General features: G+C 46.0%; 1 protein-coding gene across 8 annotated transcripts in view; it reads left to right on the top strand.

The window, feature by feature from the left end:
• Positions 1-1,240: 1,240 nt before the first annotated feature.
• The window catches only part of MAP7D2 (MAP7 domain containing 2), a 111,419-nt gene continuing 90,373 nt past the window's right edge, over positions 1,241-22,286 (top strand). For 2 of the 8 annotated variants that reach the window (XM_034950627.2, XM_055106101.1), the window contains exon 1: positions 1,241-1,549. In XM_034950627.2, coding sequence (XP_034806518.1) covers positions 1,420-1,549 — 130 coding nt within the window. In that variant the 5' untranslated portion in view covers positions 1,241-1,419. Of the gene's footprint in view, positions 1,550-1,645; positions 1,769-22,286 lie in introns of those variants that run through there. The other 6 variants (XM_034950630.3, XM_034950628.3, XM_034950631.2 and 3 more) reach the window with 5 other exon arrangements.

Below are 22,286 nucleotides of genomic sequence, written 5' to 3'. Positions count from 1 at the left end.
ACTTGGCAGGCCTGGGTAAACAAAAGGCTTGAGCCGGCCCTGCCAAGATGTCTTTTTCAATGTTTTTGAAAAGATAATAAATGTGCATGGCAGTGGTAAAAGTGCCTACTTAGGAGGCAACACGTTTAGCAGTTTCTTGTGTGTCTTCTCGGAGAGATCCTCCTCAGAGGTTTTTTGTTTTATTTTGCTTTTGAGACAAGGTCTCTGTCGCCCAGGCTGGAGTGCAGTGGCGTGATCACTGCAGTCTCGACCTCCCGGGCTCAAGCGATCTTCCCGCCTCAGCCTCCCAAGTAGCTGGGACCACAGATGAGTCGCCATGCCCAGCTAATTTTTAAAATTTTTTTGTAGAGACGGGGGTCTCGAACTCCTTAGCTCAATCAATCCGCCCGCGTCAGCCTCCCGAAGTGTTGGGATTACAGGCGTGAGCCACCACACCCGGCATCGCGGAGTTTTCAGTCAGCATTATTTACGCCTCAGGAGAAGAGGAACCAAATTGGCTGCGGAGTGGGGTGTCGTTGAAAGGCCTAGGTCGGCCTACGGCGCGTGCCGCTGCCTCTTAGTTGAAGATCGACCCCAATAGCTTGCTGCTGTCCCTCTCTGGGTGACCGCACGCTGAGGGTGGGGCGTCACTAAACACTGATTACCCGTGCGCCTCGAAAACTGGAACCTAACTATGCATGGAGGGCGGGTCCTCTGGCGTCTGCACAGATGTCACTGGCCCAACTGGCACCCACCTGGGGGCCTAGCCAGAAATTGTTCCCAAGGCTGCATTGCTGAGTTTGCATGCAGACACCCAGTGAGTGTAAACGTGTGCGTGCTGAGTGAGCACGTGTGTGCGCGTTATGTGCTCTGTGTTCACACATTGAGTGAGGATGTGTGTGCACGGTGTCTGAGAAACTGCACCCTACATCTACACACGCTTTGAGTGTGTATCTGCCACTGTGAGAAGATGCATTTACGCTGGGTGTGCACGTTGTGTGTGCATGTTGCATGTAAGCATCGTATGAAGAACTGTGTGCGTACGCACGCCTTCTGTGTGTGCACTGTGTACAGCAGCGTGTAAGGACGCGTGCACGCCTGTACGCGCTGTGTGAGGACTGTTGTGCACATTGCATGCACACGCTACAAGCGCGCGCCGCGTGAGAACCGGTGCGCCTATCGCACGTGCACGCCCTGCGTGCGCCGTGCGTGGAAGCGGTGCGCCTATTGCACGTGCACGCCTTGCGTGCGCTGTGCGTGGAAGCGGTGCGCCTATCGCACGTGCACGCCTTGCGTGCGCTGTGCGTGGTAACCGGTGCGCTTATCGCACGTGCACGCCCTGCGCGCGTGCTGCGTGAGGACGCGTGCGCATGCGGACGCGCGCGGGTTCGGTGCGGCGCGGCGGGCTTGGCGGTGCGCCTGTGCGGCCGGCTCATCCCGATGGAGCGCGGTGGCGGTGGCTCCGGGACGGGATCCCGGCCTGAGGGGACTGCGCGGGGAACCTCTCTCCCAGGGAAGATCGCAGAACCGGGCGCGGTGCGGACCTCTCAGCCCAACTACCGGCCTCAAGGTATTATCCCCAGAGTGTGGCGGGCGCCCGAGGGCTTCGGGTTCCTGTGGGGGGGCGGGCCCGGCGGCCCAGGGCAAAGGTCCTCGAGCGTCGGGGGAAGGGGCACGGCGCAGAGCTGAGATAAACGCCCTTTCCCTGGCCCAGGATCGTCCGGACGTGCATCCAAGGGCTGCACCCCTCTCTGTGCGAGTGGCGGGGTTCTTTCTTGGGGCGACCTGGGTGAGTGGGTACACATGGGGGGTGGCTTAGGGTGGGCGGCAGGTGTGTTTGGGATGGAGGTGCCTGAGGGGGTGCTGCGGGTCCAGTCCCCGTCCTCGAGGAGCAGCCGGCATGGGGGTCGTTAGGAGAAACCGAGCGGGGTTCTGGGGTTGCCCCGGCCTCCGCGCGCGCTCTCTCTGCGTTCTGGGAAACGCGCGCGAGCGCCGCTGCAGCCCGCGGCGAAGGTGGCCCAGCTTCGCGCCTCTTGGCGTTTCCAGGGGGCAAAATCGGCGTGTCACCCATTGGCAGAGGCAGATTCGCCCGGGCAGCCAGGCGTCTGCCCCTGACCGGGTGCTCCTCCCGCCCGGATGCGCTCCCTGTCTTGGGAACGCTGCTCAGGTGGCCCGGCCGCGGCCCTCAATCGAGGCAGCGGGGCAAACAAGGCTCTCAGCCCTCGAGGCTGCCGATGCTGGGAGCCATGGAGGGCTGGTCCCTGGCTGCCCAGGAGCCAGCGAGGCAGCGGAGGAGACTGTGAGGACATTTGGCAGGATTTTAGATAAGCAGGTCTGATGCTAACGTTCTGTAAAGTGGTTGCAGGTAGTGTGGGGGTGTAAGCAGCATGGAAACCGATTTCATGCTGTTTTTCCTGACAACAACTTTTTTATTTTTAGTTAATAAGGCAGGCTATTTTTAAAACATTTTTTTATTGCAGTCTAATATGCATTTAAAAAACCACACAAAACTATAATTCAATGAATTATCACATAGTGAAGATGGGAGTATTTTATATACGATGGGCCAAGAAAAGGAAAGAAATCAAGAGAAATCTTCTTAAAACATGCTTTTTCACTGGGGTTGAGGGGGCGAGGGGTATTTTCTGATTGGGCCTTCAGTTGCATCATTCTTAGGAGGAGGAGATAGCTTAAATCATTTCCAGTTTGTATTTTTCATTATGCTATTTTAAAGGCAGAATTCATTAACTGTCACAGGATAACGTTATAACTACCTTTGAAATGTGTGCTTTTGTTTTTATCCTTTTTGCTTGAAACACTCAAGCTGCATCTGCTAGGGAAAAACCTGGAAACTACCCACCAGAACGACCCTCCGTGGCAGAGGCGACCTTATATAATAAAACACTGAAAAGGAGAGGTTGTTTCAGTTTGCATTTTTATTTGGTTGAGAGCTTAAATAATAGTTTGTTTCGATGTTTTGTTGTACTCATGAGAGGTGGGGAGGGGCGGTACGATTGGGTTTTCAGTATATCTTGGATTTTATTTGAAGGAACTTAAGGGGTTTTTTTTTTTTATGGAAACAAAATTGGGGAAGGGGAGGAGGTACTTTTGCGGGGGAGATTCTTAATAAGTTCTGTTTGGAAACTATTGTAGAATCATTTAATGCACTCTTCTGATATTAAGATTAGCTTAAGGATATCTTCCTTCATTTGAAATTGGAAATATAGAAAAATATGTGTGAAGGTTTAAAATGTGAAATAAGCACCTATGTGCATTAAGGTTGGTATGGTAAAATTGGAATGTTTAATTTAGGTGCCAGGTGATACCACCATTTGTTGTTTGGGGTAGTTAGCAAGGCCAGGTACTTAAGTAAAGTCTCCTTAGAAAAATTATGATTTTGAGGTTTTATAATTATCTGTCCTGGTTACTGATCATTCTTGGTTACCCAGGCCCTTAGCATTTGGGACCCATTCCTAATGAGACTTAACCTGCTTTTCTAGAGAGTCAACCATTGTTCCTAAGCTTGGGCTGGGTGCTGTCAAGGCTGCAAAATACAGAAAGACCTGAGATGTTTAGGCTGTCCAACAATTTTGTGTTGCACACTTAGGGGATATGAGTTGGCAAGTGGTTTTCCTGGGAGCTGTGTAAAAGACAGAAAGGAAATACCGCTGGTGGTTTCCTCTAGCAACAGGTTCTTCCGATATTGAAATCCTGTGCATGTTCCCATTACCCCCTAGTGATGCCTTCTTTCTTTCCTTTTAATTACCTCTGAATAGAAATTACCAGATCTACTGTTCATTTTAATGCTTGTCTGATACACATAGTATAACAAATGAGCAAGTGCTTGTTTCAATCTGCTTAACAACCTTTAACCAGCAGATAGAATCACCAGATCTCAACCATAACATCGGACAGCATCACTGTCAACACAGACTCTGTGTCCCCCTCAGACTGAAATACTCCCTTCTCCCATTTTTCCTTCAGGAATTCATTTCCTCTAGGTTCTCTCAGTCAGAATTAATGAACTTCCTCCTATCTGTGCCTGCAGTACCTCCAGCCAAGCACTCTTCCTCTGCCTGTATTATATTAACCTTCATGCTCCTCTAGGCAGAGGGTCATTGAGTGTCTACTGTATGCCGGACTCTGCTGGCCATTGCTGTTACTAAAGCTGAGTAGACTAAGGTCCAGACTGCCTTGGTGTGAATGTCAGCACTCTCTCTTACTGTGTAATTTTGGGGAAGTTATTTGACATCTGTGAGCTTCAGTTTTCTCCTGTTTAAAATGGGCTTTAGAAGCAGTTGTCAAGTATATCACACTTGCTGGATGCAGTGGCTCACACCTGTAATCCCAGCATTTTGGGAGGCTGAGGCAGAAGGATCGATTGAGCCTAGGAGTTTGAGAGCAGCCTGGGCGACAAAGTGAGACCCTATCTCTAGAAAAAAAACAAAAAGAGTTGGGTGTAGTGGCACATGCCTGTAGTCCCAGCTACTCAGGAGACTGAACTGGGAGGATCGCTTGAGCCCTGGAGGTTGAGGCTGCAGTGAGCCATGATGGCCACTACACACCAGCCTGGGCGAAAGAGTGAGACTCTGTTTGACACACACACACACACACACACACACACACACAAATAAGGGGGCTGGGGTTGCTGAAGAACAACACTGGGAGACAGAGTACTGTCTTGAGGATGAAGGAATTCATGTCTGTAAAGCAGGCCTGACACACAAGTGCTCAAGCTGATGCATTTCCTCTATTAGATCATTAGCTTGAGAGCAAGGCCTGGGTCCAGATTATAGGCACCTCTCTCAGTGTTGGCTGGTGCAGAAGGTGACTGTGTCGTCATCCTACCCCTCCTTAGGGATTTGTGCACAGTAGGTCTGTGACCATTGTTTCCCAATCGCATCATGCTGGGAGCAGATACACTGGGTTGAGTGCTCATAAATCACTGATGAGTTGGATTAAAGAAATGTGTTGGTGGAGAAGTTTGAGATAATAGAACTGTAAAGCATGTTTCCTGAGGCCCATTGAGTTTTCCAGTGCATTCTACAGATAAATACTGTTATTTAAAATATTTTTTATTTTTTATTTTAATAGCTTTTGGGGTACAAGTGGTTTTAGGTTACATGGATGAATTGTATAGTGGTGAAATCTCAGTTTATTGTGTCCCAGTCACCTGAGTAGTATACATTATTTACTGAATTAAACTCCTTTGCCCCTTGTTCCCTAGGAAGGAGGGAATTGCTTTGCAGTAAGATGGCATTTCCTCATGTCCTTCCATCTGCATATCTTCATCCCCTGCCCTGGAACATGAGAATATAGAGGTACAAACTGGAAGTTCAGGATAACCTCCCTTGGGTTCACAGTAGGGTGGGGGGCCAGACACGGTGGCTCATGCCTGTAATCGTAGCACTTTGATGGATCTTTCTTTCTTTCTTTCTTTCTTTCTTTCTTTCTTTCTTTCTTTCTTTCTTTCTTTCTTTCTCTTTCCTCTTTCCTTTCTTTCCTTTCTTTCTTTTTAGATGAAGTCTCACTCTGTTGTCCATGCTGGAGTGCAGTGGCACAATCTTAGCTCACTGCAACTTCTGCGCCACCATGCCCAGGATCCCAGCACTTTGGGAGGCCGAGGCAGGTGGATCACTTGAGGTCAGGAGTTTGAGACCAGTCTGGCTAACATGGTGAAACCCTATCTCTACTAAAAATACGAACGTTAGCCGGGCCTGGTGGCGCATGCTTGTAATCCTAGCTACTTGGGAGGCTGAGGCATAGGATCGCTTGAACCCAGGAAGCGGAGGTTGCAGTGAGCTGACCTCGCGCCACTGTACTCCAGCCTGGGTGACAGAGCGAGACTCCGTCTCGAAAGAAAAACAAAATAGGGTGGGGCCTGGAGATAGAGAGTAGGTGGTTATTGGAGACTGCGAAGGGTACTGGGGGGTGGGAAGGAGGTAGGAATGGTTAATGGGTATAAAAAAATAGAATGAATTAATAAGGCCTGGTATTTGATAGCACAACAGGGTAATTATAGTCAATAATAATTTAATTGTTCATTTAAAAATAACTAGTAGTATGACTGGATTGTTTGTAACACAAAGGATAAATGCTTGAGGGGGATGGCTAACCTGTTTTGCATGATATGATTATTTCATATTGCATGCCTATACCAAAACATCTCATGTACCCCAGAAATATATGCACCTACTACCTACTATGTAGCCACAAAAATTAAAAATTGTAAAATAAAAAAAAAAGTAGAGTGGGCCCGAGTAGCAAAGGCATTGGGTTCCCAAGAAATCGGAGTTCTTCATCCTTTTTCAAAGTTGTGTTTAAAACCATTCTTGAACGCTTTAATCCTAAAACTGTTCAGATCGCTGGGCGTGGTGGCTCACGCCTGTAATCCCAGCACTTTGGGAGGCTGAGGTGGGCGGATCACGAGGTCAGGAGTTCAAGACCAGGCCGGCCAAGATGGTGAAACCCTGTCTCTACTAAAAATACAAAAATTAGCCAGGTATGGTGGCAGGCACCTGTAATCCCAGCTACTCGGGAGGCTGAGGCAGGGAATTGCTTGAACCCGGGAGGCGGAGGTTGCAATGAGCAGAGATTGAGCCACTGCACTCCAGCCCGGGCGACAGAGTGAGACTCCGATCTTAAAAAAAAAAGTGTTCAGATCAAGAAGAACAAGAGAACAAGTTGAGTTTGTGCCTCTAGAGTCTCTTTGGTAATAGGAAGGACCACAAACTTCCTACAAAGTTGTATTTGGTTTGTGGCTCCTGGCTTTTTTTACTGATGGCAGCATAGGACTTAGACTTAGCAGGACCTTCAGGACAAACTGCTGAAAGTCTTTGTGATTTCTCTTCTCATATCCTAGCCATGGTGACATAGCTGCTCAAAGTCTGTCATTTCTAACCTGCTTCCTCTCCAACATGAAAGGATGTTTTCCTCTCAGGTGCCCCATCTTCTGCAGTGGCTAGTGTTTTAAAAGAACACTTTGTCTTCTTGTAATTACATTGATTGCCTTACAAAACAGAAGGATTCACAAGGTTGATTTGGGCAGGCGAGAGATGGAGATTTCTGGGGGCTGTTGGTAAATATCCTGGTGGGTCTTGTTGAGAGGATTTGATGAGATATATTGGCTGGTGATACAATGATACTGCCTGGTTTTAGGGGGCTGTTCATGTGCTAAGTTGGCTCAGGCGGCAGTCCCAAGATTTGAAAACTTCCCATGGCCCTGCCCTCCGGTCCCTTTTGAAAGGAATTTCACCAGAAGAAGGAAGAGGGGGTAGTAGAGGGCAGCCGCCCTTAGGGAGGGAGTGTCCACTGTCCACCTCACATCTGAGTCGGCCGCATTTAAATATGGAGTTTACCGTCTTGGCATCTGAGGCTCTGGGTCTGACTAGGCCTTGGGATCCCACCTCGTCTGCCTCTGAGGTCAGTCTGAATGCAAGCCCCCATCTGCTTTTCTGTTGGGAAGCATTTGTTTTCCTCTTGCCTAGGAACTTTTTCTGTTTTTAAAAGCCTTGTGACTAGCAGAGTTTGGGTTGTCATTTAAGCGAAAGGAAAACAGGTATGAGTGAGCCACATGCATGCAAAGCATTTGAGGCAACAGCAGTGATGCCAAATGCCTGAGATCCTTGGAATGACAGGGTCTGTCCCCAGGTCTCCTAGCTTCTGACCAGTGCTGGGTTCGTTCACCACCTAAAAAGACTTGGCTTTTCCTCTCAGTGCCAAATAGGTTGGTGCCTTGTAGCCCCCAGGCAACCCTTTGGAATGTTCCTTGCTCCTTTGTCATCTCACCCTCTTCATCCCTCCCACCCTCTGTGTTTCTGTAATAACAGCTTTATGGCTGGTCGTGGTGGTTCACACCTGTAATCCTAGCACTTCAGGAGGCTGAGGCCCACAGATCGCTTGCACTCAGGAGTTCAAGACCAGCCTGGGCAACATGGCAAAACCCTGTCTCCACAAAAAATACGAAAAATTAGCTGGGCGTGATGGCACGTACCTGTAGTCCCAGCTACTTTAGGGGCTGAGGCGGGAAGATTGCTTAAGCCCATGAGGTCGAGGCTGCAGTGAACTGAGATTGTGCCACTGCACTCCAGCCTGGGTGACAAAGTGAGAGCCTGACTCAAAAATAAAAATAAACAGCTTTATCATCTGTATAAAATTCATATGCCATATATTCCACCCATTTAAAATGCACAATTCGATGGTTTTTAGTATATTCACAGAGTTGTGCAGCCATCACCACAATCAATTTTAGAACATGTTCACCACCCCACAAAGAATCCCCATACTCATTGACATTCTTCATTCCCCCGGCCTCACAACCACCCATCTGTCTATATAGAGACCACGAGACTTCTGCCGGGACAGTCTTCAGCCTTTGGTGCAGACACGTGTTGCAATTGCCTAGAAGTCTGTGGGTGGGTCTTCATGCATTAGAGGTTTAGAAACCAATATTCTGCATACTCTGTCCTTCAGGTCTAAGACGCGCTTTTACCCTGAAGCCTTGCCTTTTCACCTCCTGTATATTCCCACTCCACAGGGCCTGCAAAGCGCTCAGAACCTGAATGTAATGTACACAGCAGTCTGCAGTTACATACTGCACATGTTCATTTTAGCTTCCCAGACAGTAATGGCCGCTAATTGTTGAGCACTTATGTGCCAAGTATCAGTATAAGCACTTACACATTATTTTACTTTCATCCTCACAATCACTTTATATTCTTTTTGTCATTTCAGAGACGTTTCAGTTATCTATTATTGTGTAACAAACCACTCCAAAACTTATTTCTCATAGTTCTGGGGGTTGCCTGGGCTTATTGGAGAAGTTCTGCTGCTCCATTTGGGGTCACCTGGAGTCCCTCATGCTGGTACAGTCTGCTGGTCTGCTGGGAGCTCAGTTGGGCTCGAAATGTCCAAGATGGTCTCTCATTGTCCAGGTACCTAATCACAGAGAGTCTGTCCTGGACTTTCTAACAGCGTGGCTGCTGTGCTTTGAATAAGGAAGCAGAAGTTGCCAGTTCTCTTAAGGCCTACACATAGAAGTCCCAGAATGTCATTTTTGCTGCGTTCAGTGGTCAAAGCAAGTCCCAAGGCCAGCCTAGATTCAAGGGGAGAGGAAATAGACTCCACCTGTTGATGTGAGGGCAGCATGCACCTACTGGGAAATGAGAAATTGTTAGTGGCCCTTTTGGAGAATATCTACTGTAATAGGCAAGTACAGTCGTTCCTTGGTATCCATGGGGGATTTGTTCCAGCACCTCTCAAGAACACCAAAAATCAAGGATGCCCAAGTCCCTGATATAAAATGGTATAGTATTTGCGTGTAACCTATGCACATCCTCCCTTATACTTTTTTTTTTTTTTTTTTTGAGACAGAGTCTCACTTTGTCACCCAGGCTGGAGTACAGTGGCACGATCTCAGCTCACTGCAGCCTTGACCTCCCAGGTTCAAGCAATCCTCCCACCTCAACCCCTCCAAGGAGCTGGGACTATAGGCATATACCTCTATGTCTGGCTCATTTTTGTTTTGGTTTTGGTTTTTTTGAGACAGAGTCTTGCTCTGTCACCCAGGCTGGAGTGCAGTGGTGCGATCTCTGCTCTCTGCAACCTCGCTTCCTGAGTTCAAGTGATTCTCCTGCCTCATCCTCCCAAGTAGCTGGGACTATAGGCATTCACTAGCACGCTCGGCTAATTTTTTGTATTTTTAGTAGAGATCGGGTTTCACCACGTTGGCCAGGCTGGTCTTGAACTCCTGACCTCAAGTGATCTGCCCACCTCAGCCTCCCAAAGTGCTGGGATTACAGGCGTGAACCACCGTGCCCCTCCCTCCCTTACACTTTAAATCATCTCTGGGTTACTGATAATAAATGTAAATGCTATGCAAGTAGTTGCTATACTGTGTCGTTGTTTTGGGAATAATGACCAAAAAAAAAAAAAAAAAGTCTGTACATGTTCAGTATAGGTGCAACCATCCACTTTATTTTATCTGAATATCTGAATCTTTTCTTTTTTTTTAAGATGGAGTCTCACCCTCTTGCCCAGGCTGGAGTGCAGTGGTGCAATCTCGGCTCACTGCAACCACTGCCTCCTGGGTTCAAGTGATTCTCCTGCCTTAGCCTCCCAAGTAGCTGAGATTACAGGCCTCTGCCACCACAACCGGCTAATTTTTGTATTTTTAGTAGAGTCGGGGTTTCACCATGTTGGCCAGGCTGGTCTCGAACTCCTGACCTCAGGTGATCTGCCTCCCAAAGTGCTGGGATTACAGGCATGAGCCACCACGCCCAGCCTTAATCTGAATAATTTTAGTCTGTGGTTGGTTGAATCCTTGGATATGCAACCCTTGAATACAGTGGGCTGATTATATGTTTTAATTAAGAAAGGTTATGTATTCAGCCAGAGGTGAGAGATTAAAAAAAGAAGAAAGGTTAAGTTATTTGCCCAAGGGCACACAGTAAGTGGCAAACCAGGCTTCACACCCAAGTGTGTTTGACTTCGGAGCTGAGAAACTTTTTTTTTTTTTTTTTTTTTTGAGACGGAGTCTTGCTCTGTTGCCCAGGCTGGAGTGCAGTGGCATGATCTTGGCTCACTGCAACCTCCGCCTTCCGGGTTCAAGCGATTCTCCTGCCTCAGCCTCCCGAGTAGCTGGGACTACAGGCGTGCACCACCATGCCCGGCTAATTTTTGTACTTTTAGTAAAGATGGGGTTTTACCATGTTGTCCAGGCTGGTCTCGAACTCCTGACCTTATGATCCGCCTGCCTTGGCCTCCCAAAGTGCTGGGATTACAGGCGTGAGCCACCACGACTGACCCAGAGCTGAGAATTTTTAACCCCCCGTGCCACTGTGCCTCCACGGATGGATAATAAACTCCTTTCGCGCATGAGGTGTGTCTCCCACATCTGCTATACCCCTCTGAGGATCTAGCTCAGTACTATCTAGCCACATCCTACAAAGATCTTGTATGCCTTTTACTTAGTACACAGTTGTTTTTCTCCCCAAAGGCGATGGGGATCTCATTTCTTAGAATTACAGCAAAAATGTTATTAAAATGCTTAGAGGAAGATAAGTTCCATTTAATGGAATTTCCTAGTTTACTAGGAATGAACCCCCCATCCTCTCTGTGCCCACAATTATTGTTAAGGATCTGAAGATACCCTTAATCGGCTTCCTGCCTTAGGACACTGTGTTGGGTATGATTGAGGTTCTTGGTGTAACTGTGGTCATTGCTCTAGAAGGACCCTGGAAGATTCTCTGATACTCTAGGCTAGTGTGTCTCAAACTAACTCTGGTAAAGGAGCAGTTTTTAGTTTTTTTTTTTTTTTTTTTTGTAAATTTCCAATCTGCTGTTGACCAATATCTTGGTAAAACACAGTAAAGAAAAATATATGAAAGACATGGAAAATACAAGTCCCAATTTTTAAATATCAGGTTAGATTAATATTAGATTTAAAGAGCTCATTAAGTAACAAAATACTCTGTCCAGTTGCTGTAAATGTTCTAAATGCATGCCCTTGGTGGGGTGCAGTGGCTCACACCTGTAATCCCAGCACTTTGGGAGGCTAAGGCAGGCAGATGACTTGAGGTCAGGAGTTCAAGACCAGCCTGGGCAATATGGCGAAACCCCGCCTCTACTAAAAATACAAAAATTAGCCAGATGTGGTGGCGCATACCTGTAGTCCCAGTTACTCGGGAAGCGGCGGCACGAGAATCGCTTGAACCAGGGAGGTGGAGGTTGCAGTGAGCTGAAATGGCGCCACTGCACTCCAGCCTAGGTGACAGAGTGAGACTATGTCTCAAAAAAAAAATAAAATAAAAAAGAAGCATGCTCTCAATTTATGCCTTTATTCTTTATTGCAGATTGATAATGAATAATAAAGAGATTGTGCTCCCTCCCCACAGCCCATCAGGGTTAGGCTGCTCAGGGTTTCCTGAAGAAAAAAAAAAACAAACAAACAAAAACGTAAAAAAGAGAGACTGGCATCTGTCCACAGGACACACTTTGAATAGCTCTGCTCTGGGCCAGTATTTCCCAAAGGGTATGGTACATAAGAGGGTTTTAGATTGCATGTGGACAGACTTATCTTTTTAACTTTAGATTGATAGTTCTGTTGATTCTTCAATTTATTTTAAAACTACAACTAGTACATCATGCTACAGTTTCTGAATATTTTCAGAATGAGTAAAAAGTGAAAAAACTATAAAAACTAAGCGAAAATAAGTCAATTTAAAGAAAAAGACTATCCACTGGGCCTGGCGTCTAGGAAAAAAATTTTAAAAATAAAAAGACCAAATAATAGAAGTCAGTGCTGGCTAATACAAACAGAATGCTAGCCACATATGTAATCTTAATTTTTCTAGTAGACACATTAAGAAAAAGAAACAGGTGAAATTAATATAATACAACTTACTTAGTCAAGTATATTCCAAAATATTATCTTTCAGCATGTAATTAATTAATTAATTTTGGGGGGGGCGGGAAACAGAGTCTCTCTCTATCCCCCAGGCTGGAGTGCGGTGGCGTGATCTTGGCTCATTGCAACCTCTACCTCCCCGGTTCAAACGGTTCTTATGCCTTAGCCTCCCAAGTAGCTGGGATTATAGGCACATGCCACCACGCCTAGCTAATTTTTGTATTTTTAGTAGAGACAGGGTTTCACCATATTGTCCCGGCTGGTCTTGAACTCCTGACCTCAAGTGATCTGCCTGCCTTGGCCTCCCAAAGTGCTGAGATTACAGGTTTGAGCCACCGCGCCCAGCCCCTTCATCCTCTTATATACCAAGTTCTCTCCCTTAACCACACTTTCCTTCCCTAAAGTAGGTAAAATTTGGCAAAACAACCAACCAACCCTGGCTTCCCCTGTGTGAAACCAGGTCCCTCACAATCCTCTCCAAGGATGAGCATTCCTTCTGTCTCTGCTGAAAGAACCAGACAGCACATTAGATTTCATCATTTTCCCCACCGCCCTCTGCTGTGGGCTACCCCGAGCCTACCGCCCTTGCCGTCATTACTAAACCTCCAAAGTTCATCAGCTCTGTGTGTAGTCCTTTTTTTTTTTTTCTTTGTAGAGGCAGGGTTTCGCGCTGTTGCCCAGGTTGGAGTGCAGTGCTGCCATCACAGCTCACTGCAGCCCCAACCTCTCAGGCTCAAGCGATCCTCCCACCTCAGCTCCCAAGTAGCCAGGACCACAGGTGAGTGCCACCATGCCTGGATCATTTTTGAATTTTTTTTTAAATAGAGACAGGTCTCATGCTGGGATTACAGGCATGAGCCACCTCACCTAGCCTCAGCATGTAGTTAATATTAAACATTATTAATGAGATATCTGACATTCTTTTCTTTGCAGCAAGTCTTTGAAATTCCATGTCTATTTTACACTTCTAGTGTGTCTCCATTTGGACTTTTTGCGTTTCACGTGCTCAATAGCCAACTGCGGCTAGCGGCTACTGTATTGGACTGCACTGACCTAGAGCATTTCCATCACGCAGGGAGTTTTGTGGTCTACATTGAGTCTCATGGTGACTAAGTATTCAGTGTGATGACTGTGCTGTCAAGTATGGCGTGAAGCACAGTATGTGTGCTGTGGTAGTGAGTCCAGCTTGGATCTCTTCTTCATGGATGTAGAGGAAATGGAAACACACTTTGATGGAATGGGCTCCCCCATATCAGGCAAAGCAGGCCCGGATTCCCCAGGCTTTTGAAGGGATATCCTGATTTTGCTTTCCCCAGCCTGGGTGAAGGGAGTGCACCGAGGCTGTGACTAGTGGGTCCTCACACAGATTATTGTCTTGGGGACCTGATAGACTGTGGAAAGGGGATGGACTTGGCTTTGTGGGAATTATTAAGCTGTCATCGAGGAAAAGTGCTAAGGTTTGAATGTCCATTCCAAAACTCATGTCAAAATTGCCATTGTGATGGCATTAAGAGATGGGACCTTTAAGAAGTGAGTAGGCCATGGGGCTCTGCCCTCATGAGTGGATTATTGTTGATAGTGGGTTCGGTTTGGCCCCCATTTGCTCTCTCTGTATCATGGGCTTGCTTGCCCTTTTGCCATGTTTTGATGCAAGAAGAAGGCCCTCACCAGATGCCAAGCAGATGCTGACACCACCAGCATCCAGAATTGTGAGCCAAGTAAATTTGTTTGTTATAAGTTACCCAGTCTGTGGTATTCTGTTATAGCCACTGAAAACAGACTAAGACAGAAAGCATGGTATTGAAAAAACATGGAACCATAACTGTGGGAGGAGAGAGCTGTATTAGCCAGCTTAGGATCTCCTGGGTTTGGTGTTGGGGTCGGGGTCAGGAATCCCTGCTGCTGGGTAGGGTCTGCTGAGTCGGGATTCAGTGGGCTCTGTGAGATTCGATCTGGTCATCTTCCCCAGCTGGTGTCATGTCTTCCTAGTGCCTTGTCCACAGAAGCCACTTGCTGATTCTGACCAATAGGTACTGATTGACTGTTAGGACAGATGCCCTAACTCTGGGAACTACACCATTAAACAGGGAAGTTCCAGTGTATCTGGGCTGGTTCTGCCTCCATCTTTCTAGGTTTGATGTGAAAGAGCTGCCATTAGTTACAGATGGCCTTAGTGGACTGATTACCCAGCACCTGCTTCAGGGCCTGCAGGATGAACCCCTTCCCAGACCAGCTTGTCTCCTTCCTGAGCAGTTGGTCTGTCTTCACCGTTGGACACTGATTCCTTCAGAGTTGACTCTTGGTTTAGCAACTCAACCAGTGTGGTACTCTGGTTGCTGTGGTAGATGTATGGGATTAACGTCCTTTTCAGCTCCATTTTTTATCCCTACCCTTGTTTTTCTCTTTCTCTCCTACTTTCTGTATTTATTTCTGCTGTATTTTATATGAGCAATCTTAATCTTTTCTGGAAGGAGGGAGGGAGGGCAGGAAATGACCTGGCAGCTGGAGTCTCACCAGGCACCTGCAGCCCTTTATTAAGCAGTGCTCTATATCCCTGTTTCAGAACAACACCTTAATATGTGCTATTAACTTGAAGTAACCGTCTGAATCGTAAACTGGGCAAAACCGAATTCTCCTGATGTGCTTATTCTTAAAAACAGCCCCCCATGGGGTTCCTGTATGTTCTCTTCCTTCAATACCTAGCGCGTTTTCAGCACTACATTTACCAGAGGGAAAGTGTATTGTTCATGGGGATAGCATCACCTCTTAGCAGGTGTTGCTCTTTTCTACCCTATTAATTGTATTTGTTTAGTTTTCTTGATCACCAGTCAGGGGTGACAATGGGTGGTGAAATACTGTGACAGCCTTCAGTGGAAGCTTTCCTTGTACCTGGGTAATTTTTCCCCTGGTGGAGATACGTGTTATGAATAAAATTTAGCATTGTTCATTTTCATTAGCTAGATAATCAATATTTTTAAGCAGTTGTAGTTATGTCTACAGACCAAAAGCTCTTTTAAAAAAATCACTAATTCTAGGCCAGGCGTGGTGGCTCATGCCTGTAATCCCAGCACTTTGGGAGGCCGAGAGGGGTGGATCACCTGAGGTCAGGAGTTCGAGACCAGCCTGGCCAACATGGCGAAACCCCCTCTCTACTAAAAATACAAAAATTAGCCAGGTGTGGTGGCGCATGCCTGTAACCCCATCTACTCGGGAGGCTGAGGCAGGAGAATTGCTTGAACCTGGGAGGCAGAGGTTGCAGTGAGCTGAGATTGTGCCACTGTACTCCAGCCTGGGCTACATAGCGAGACTCTGTCTCAAAAAAATAATAAACTAAACATTAAAAATTATGCATTTTAATTGCCATTTTCTTACTGCAAAACATGTTCCTGCTCTCCCTTTTTCCTCTCCTCACCCACCTAAATTTCCACTTCACTTGATTTTACTTTTGCCAGTCACAAATTTTTTTCTGAAGAATAATTGCTTCTTATTAATAGTCCATTGAGCTCCACATATCCCTAATCTTCTGGGATGAGATTAACCCTTTTTATAGAAGAACAATTAAGTGAGGAAAATGGACTGTTTCACTATACCCTGTTCAACTTTAATTTCTCTTAGTTGTGTTTTAGTTTCTCTGTTTCAACCAAGAGGCCCAAGGGTTCTCAGTGCCTTTCTACTGGGGAGTGTTGAATGTCCTTTGTGGTACATAGTTTTATCTTTACTGCTTAAAAATCAAAAGGATTATTTACACTTTGGCATGTAAAGATTATATCAGAGCAAATGGCTCTTAATTCAAGCAGAGATAAGACATGCAAGGTACAACACTGTCCAGTAGAACTTTCTGTGATGTTGGAAATGTTCTAGGTCTGAACTGTTCCATATGATGGCCACTAGCCACATGTGGCTGTTGAGCATTGAAGACCTGAGTTTTTAATTATTTCTAAATTTAAAAAAATTGAATTTATATCAACACATATAGTAGTAGCTTCTGTATTGGACTGTACAATTAACTAGATGTTGACTAACCTCGACAGATTAGGATCAGGAATGAGGAAGGAGTTTCAGATCTCAAACAAAGTTACTTCAAACCCACCTACTCTTGGTTTCTCCTGTACAGGCTTTGATATTTGGCACTTGTCGTTCAACCACTCTCAGATGCTGGTAGGCCACCAAGAACAGAACCAGCAGTTAGCTCCTTGACACTGTATCAGGTCTGTAGGACAGTGATCGAACTGGTAGACAAGACTTGTTCCTGGCTCCGTGGTGGCCCTGGAGTGCCCACAGTCAGCCAATCCTCTCTGTCCTGTCTCAGCTTTTCAACTTGGCACAACTGAAGAGTAAAAACTGGAGCCAGGGTCTTTAGTTTCACAACTTGGTTGGAGAAACCAGATTGACTTACAAGCCATTACCAAACCATTAGATAAAACCAGTAGCTAGCTATGCAGGATTTGGGTGAGCTGTGGGCGGAGCTTTTCCAGCAAAAGGTTGGCAGGGACCTCAACCACACCCTAGGCCAGAGAACCCCGTGGCAGGAAGTGAGGTTGGTGGGGGCATTGGATGCCTTTGCTGAGTTAATCGTGTTCCCTATTCTCTAGCAAGTACTCAGTAAAATGGATAAGTCTCAGCTCTTTCATTCTAGCTTGCTCCTTACAAACTGCGGCCTCAGACATTGGCCCCTAGAACTCAGTTGCTTGTCTGTACAATGAGATTGTACACAAGGTGATCTTACTGGTGCGTTCCAACTCTGCGATGCTGTGATCCTCCACAGCTGGCCTAGGAAGCAGAGGGAAGCATATGGCTGCTATCTACCCTTCTCGTTAGTGGGATCACCAGCCACATAGCTTAGAACGACTCCCCCCCACCCCGCCCATTACAGCCAAACCCGAGGGTTCTGCCTTCTTTATCTCTCATGACCGCATCCCCATGGCCAGTGCTTTGGGTCAGACTCTGTCATCTAGAGCCTCACCAGTATCAGAAGAACCTTAGGGATCTCTGTCCCTCCGTCCAGGTCACCGTCCCTGTCATGGATCCTTCATGTCATTCTCTTGCTTTAATCTCCTCTGACACTTGCCTAGCACTTCTTAAAGAGTATATTCTAAACTGCTGTTGGAGTTTTCAGGCATGTTGGAATGGGGCTCCAATTTACCCCTCCACCCCCATCTCTCTGGCCTGTAACCACTCCCGCTCAGAATGTTCAGCACACTTTGCACGTGACTGCTTGTGTACATGCTGTTCTCTTCGCCTGGAATTCTTTTCCTCTCTGTGTCTGCCATCTTCATTCCTGTCTACCCTGTTCATCTTTCAGCACTTGGCTCACACCTCACCTCCTCTCTGAAGCCTTCCCCAACCACACACACTTTTGATGGTTTTTTCCCTTCTTATTCATTTTCCATTACAGCATTGATTATGAAAATGCAGATAAACCATGTGCAAATAAAACTGGGATTGGCACTTGGAAACTAAAGTACACAAATCTTAAGTGCACAGTCTGATTATGTATACAACCATGTAACCCACACCCAGATCAAGATGTTAAGTACTTTCAGTACCCAGAAGGCTCCTTCATGCCTCCTCCTAGTCAATACTTCTCTCAAAGGTAACCACTGTTCTCACCTCTTTTCACTATAGATTTGCTTTGCTTATTTTTAAATTGTATTAAAATAGATTCATTTAGGAGATACTTTTTTATTGTGATAAAATATATGTAACATAAAATTTACTGTTTTAGCAATTTTGAAGTGTACAGTTCAGTGGCATTAAGTACATTCATGTTGTTGTGCAGCCACCACCACAATCCATCTCCAGAACTTTTTCATCAAGTATATCCTTCTTTGTGTCTGTTTTTTTTTTCTTTTCACTTGACATTATGTCTGCAAGATTCACCTATGTTGTTACAGGTACCAGTGGTTCATTTCTTTTTATTTCTGAGTAGTAGTACTTTGTGTGACTGTATCACAATTTGTTTTATCAATTCTCTTGCTGATGGACATTGTTTTTTTCCAGCTTTTTATTCTTTTGACTAAAACTTTTATGAGCGTTATGCTTGTGCAGATACCTTGATGCCCATACATTTCTGTTGGGTACATACCTAGAAGTGGAATGGGATCTGAAATGTCACTTCATAGATTCTATATAAAGAGTGTTTGTAACCTCCTGAATCAAAACACAAGTTCCATTCTGCGAGATAAAATGACACATCACAAAGCATTTTCACAGTTAGCTTGTTTCTAGTTGTTATCACTTGATATTCGATTTTTTCTTATAGGCCTCAATGGGCTCAGAAATGTCACCTCGTAGATTCTACAAAAAGAGTGTTTCCAACATGGTAAATCAAAACACAGGTTCCATTCTGTGATAGGATAGGCATGTATTCAGCATTAGCGGATATTGCCAAACCATTTTCCAAAGTGGCTTGTATTCATTTCTTATTGCTGCTATAACAGATTATCACAAACTTTAGTGGCTTAAAGCAAAATAAATGTATTATCTCAATTCTAGACGTCAGAAGTCTTAAAATCAAGGTGTCAGCAGAGCCTTTCAGGATGCGCTAAGGGAGAATCTGCTTCCTTGTCCTTTCCGACTTCTTTTTTTTGTTGTTTTTTTTTTTTTTTGAGACGGAGTTTTACTCTTGTTGCCCAGGCTGGAGTGCAGTGGTGCGATCTCGGCTCACCGCAACCTCCGCCTCCCGGGATCAAGCGATTCTCCTGCCTCAGCCTCCTGAGTGGTTGGAATTACAGGCATTCACCACCACACCCAGCTAATTTTATATTTTTAGTAGAGACAGGGTTTCTCCATGTTGGTCAGGCTGGTCTCGAACTCCCGACCTCAGGTGATCTGCCCGTCTCAGCCTCCCAAAGTGCTGGGATTACAGACTTGAGCCACCACGCCCGGTTGTCTTTTCCAGCTTCTAGAGGCTGCCTGCATTCCTTGGCTCATGGCCCCTTCCTCCGTCTTCAAGGCCAGCATCATAGCATCTTCCAATCTCTTTCTCTCTTGCTCCTTCCCGTCCCTCCCCCCCAGCTCTACTTCCACTGTTACATCTCTTCTCTCTAACTCACCTACCTCTGTTGTGATTACCTTGGGCCTACTTGGAAAATCCTGGATAATCTCCCCATCTCAAGAGCCTTAACTTGATCACATCTAGAAAGGTCTTTTTGTTATATGGGATAGCATATTCACAGGTTCTGGGAGCTAGAACATCGACAGCTTGGGGCCAATATTTTGCCAGCCACATGGCTGTACCATTTTGCATTCCCACCACAGTGCATGAGAGTTCTAGTTCCTCTCCATCTTTGTCAGTACTTGGTATGGTCAGTCTTTTGAATTGTAGCTATACTGGTGGAGATGTAGGGGCAAGTCCAAGGCTGCCACCCCAGGCAGTGCATCCTCCTTTGCTCCAGTGATAGCTTTATTGCAACTTATAAGCATTATATTATGAATATGTATTTACATTCCTCTGTCTTAGCCAAACTAAGCACCACTTCATGAGCAGGCTATATAGTAGTTGATTTAATAAAAGGTCCTTGGATGCGAAGAACTGACTGAGGGCAGTTTTCAGCAGAGCAGGGAAGCAGAGCTAAAGATATAAATGAAAGCCCATGCTTCCAGTCTCAACTCTGCTCAGCCCCCCGGATCTGAGGGAAGTAGGATTTCCCTCAAATAAAAATAGGAGTAGAGCAAAGAACCTGGCTTCCACCTTCTGCACACTGTTGTCTTTCCCAAGATAGTTAATCTATAAGTGAGTAATGCCCTAGAAGGAAATTTGGGCCTTGACTCCTATGGGTGTTGGTTGGAAATGACTTCACTGTATATGTAAATGAGAGGAAAATACAGTTCCAGCTGGCTACTGGGGAGTCTGATCTTGGACCCTTTGCAGGGACTCAGGTTTTCCTTTTCCTTGGACTCTACTCATGTAGCAACATACTGCAGCTTCTTACTTACAGAAGGAAAGACTCCAAGGTAAGTAATGCTTTCTTGATCTCAGGGAATGTCTGTCATGTGTGTAGACTTAAACCCACCTTGGAAACTTGAGGTTGGAATGTCTGCAGAAAGTGAAGCCAGAGTAGAGATGAATTTCCAATGCCCCTGGACACAGGATGGTGGGCACAGATGTCTTCGTACTAGAAAAGAATCTCGGAAGGTGGGATTAGTATTAGATAAAAGGCAGACAGGATGATGGCTTCTTTCGGGAGCATCCTGATGCAAGTAAGCACTTTCGGGGTTCTGTTTCATTCCCTAGTTTACTTTGCTGGGCACACACCTGGTTTCATGAGGGCTGTAAGGTTTCTAGGCTTCATTCTTACCTTTCTAGGCTGCCGAGGTGTTGGCAGCATTCCTGCAGCTTGGCATTGCTGTGACCTGAGAGAGAGAGAGAGAGAGAGAGAGAGAGAGAGAGAGTATAAACTTGCAATGTGGCAGAGGACTTCTTGGCCCTCACAAGGTCAACCAAAACCTGGCTGGTTGGTATTTGGATCAAAAGGGAGTCGGTCTTTGAAGAAAAGCATTATCTCAGGATAGGAGGTACTGCGACAGGCCTGTGCCAGAGTTATTGGTCCCTGTTTAAAAATGTACTGACAGTGTCACAGCTTTAGTAATTTAATAAGTACATGTGTGGTTCACAGGCTGATCTGAAACAAGCTGGCTGTGCCAGAGTGGGTCACACCTGGACCTTGAGTAGTGTGGATGGCACACACACCACGAGGGTTGGGACAGCCTGAACCAAACTGTGGCCGTGTGTTTATGGAGTGCTGCTGACTTCTTAGACATCCACTTATCTCTGCCTGCTGTGTTTGAGATGTGGAAAATGTCAGGTGGCAGCATTCATGCTGAGAACTGTACCCCTAGGATTTGGACTCCCTCTTTACTCCCTGCCATCCAGGTCTGGAGGTGATCTCGAGAAAGAATATGGGGTGAGCTGTCCTCTGTAATCAGGTGGGTGTTCACTTTTTCCAGGACAGGCACTGGATCTCCGCTCAACATTCTCTGGGGCTGGAGGGGTACCCTTCACCTCCTGGGTCAGGAAGCTCTTTATGTTGATAGAAACATGTCTCCTCTTGCTACCCGCCCCCCGCCCCCCCATGGAGAGAGCGGACAACCCCTTGGCATCCTTTTCACAGAACTTCTAAGTCTCCATAAATGTGGGGAGCAAGAGCCTTTCTGTGGCCTACACCACTTCCAGTTGTTTAAACCCTCCTGGTGTAACTTTTTATTTGGAGTTTACTCCTGTGACATTGGTGTCTCTCTTCTCTGTTTGCACAAATTGTCCATAGTGAGCCCTTTCATCTCGGTTAAGAATTTCCCACTTAATCTGATCACCTACTGGCTTGGCCACTAACTAGCTATAGGACCCGGCCACAGGTTAGTTTCTTGGCCTCTTCTTTACCTGTGAAATGGGAACATATCTGAAATACTTCATGGGGTTGACAGGAGGATTGTGAAGTGTTGCATGGAAAGTGTTTGTAGTGCAGTGTCTTGCACAGAGGTAGTACTCTGTGAAGTAGGAGGGGAGCTTATCATCCGTGTAGCCAGTACGAGGACCTAGGCTGGATGTCTGTGGACATAAAAAAGATTTTTTGTTATAGTGTACACTTATATCAATATAGTCATATTAATATATTTATGTATGGTCTTTGCCTTCCAGGGAACTAGTAACCTAGTGAGACAGGTTGTCTCTAACTTACTGTAATCCAAGTTGAGCATTGATAAGTACCATAAATGAAAATAGAAAAATGGACCATAAGGCTATAGATGAACAGTTCATTCTGGCTGAGAGCTGGGGTCAGTTTTTGTGCATTTATGAGTCCCGAAGGCAAGTGATTTTTTTGGGAGGGACAGTCACTTATGCTTTGGTGGCCCATGGTTAGCAGGACAGCACTTCCCACCTGGAAGTGGCCTCTATCTTTGG

The sequence above is a fragment of the Pan paniscus genome, chromosome X (assembly GCF_029289425.2).
Source record: "Pan paniscus chromosome X, NHGRI_mPanPan1-v2.0_pri, whole genome shotgun sequence".
NCBI lineage: Eukaryota > Metazoa > Chordata > Mammalia > Primates > Hominidae > Pan > Pan paniscus.
The sequence above is the reverse complement of the archived record's forward strand: the minus strand, read 5'-3'. Positions and strand labels throughout refer to the sequence as shown.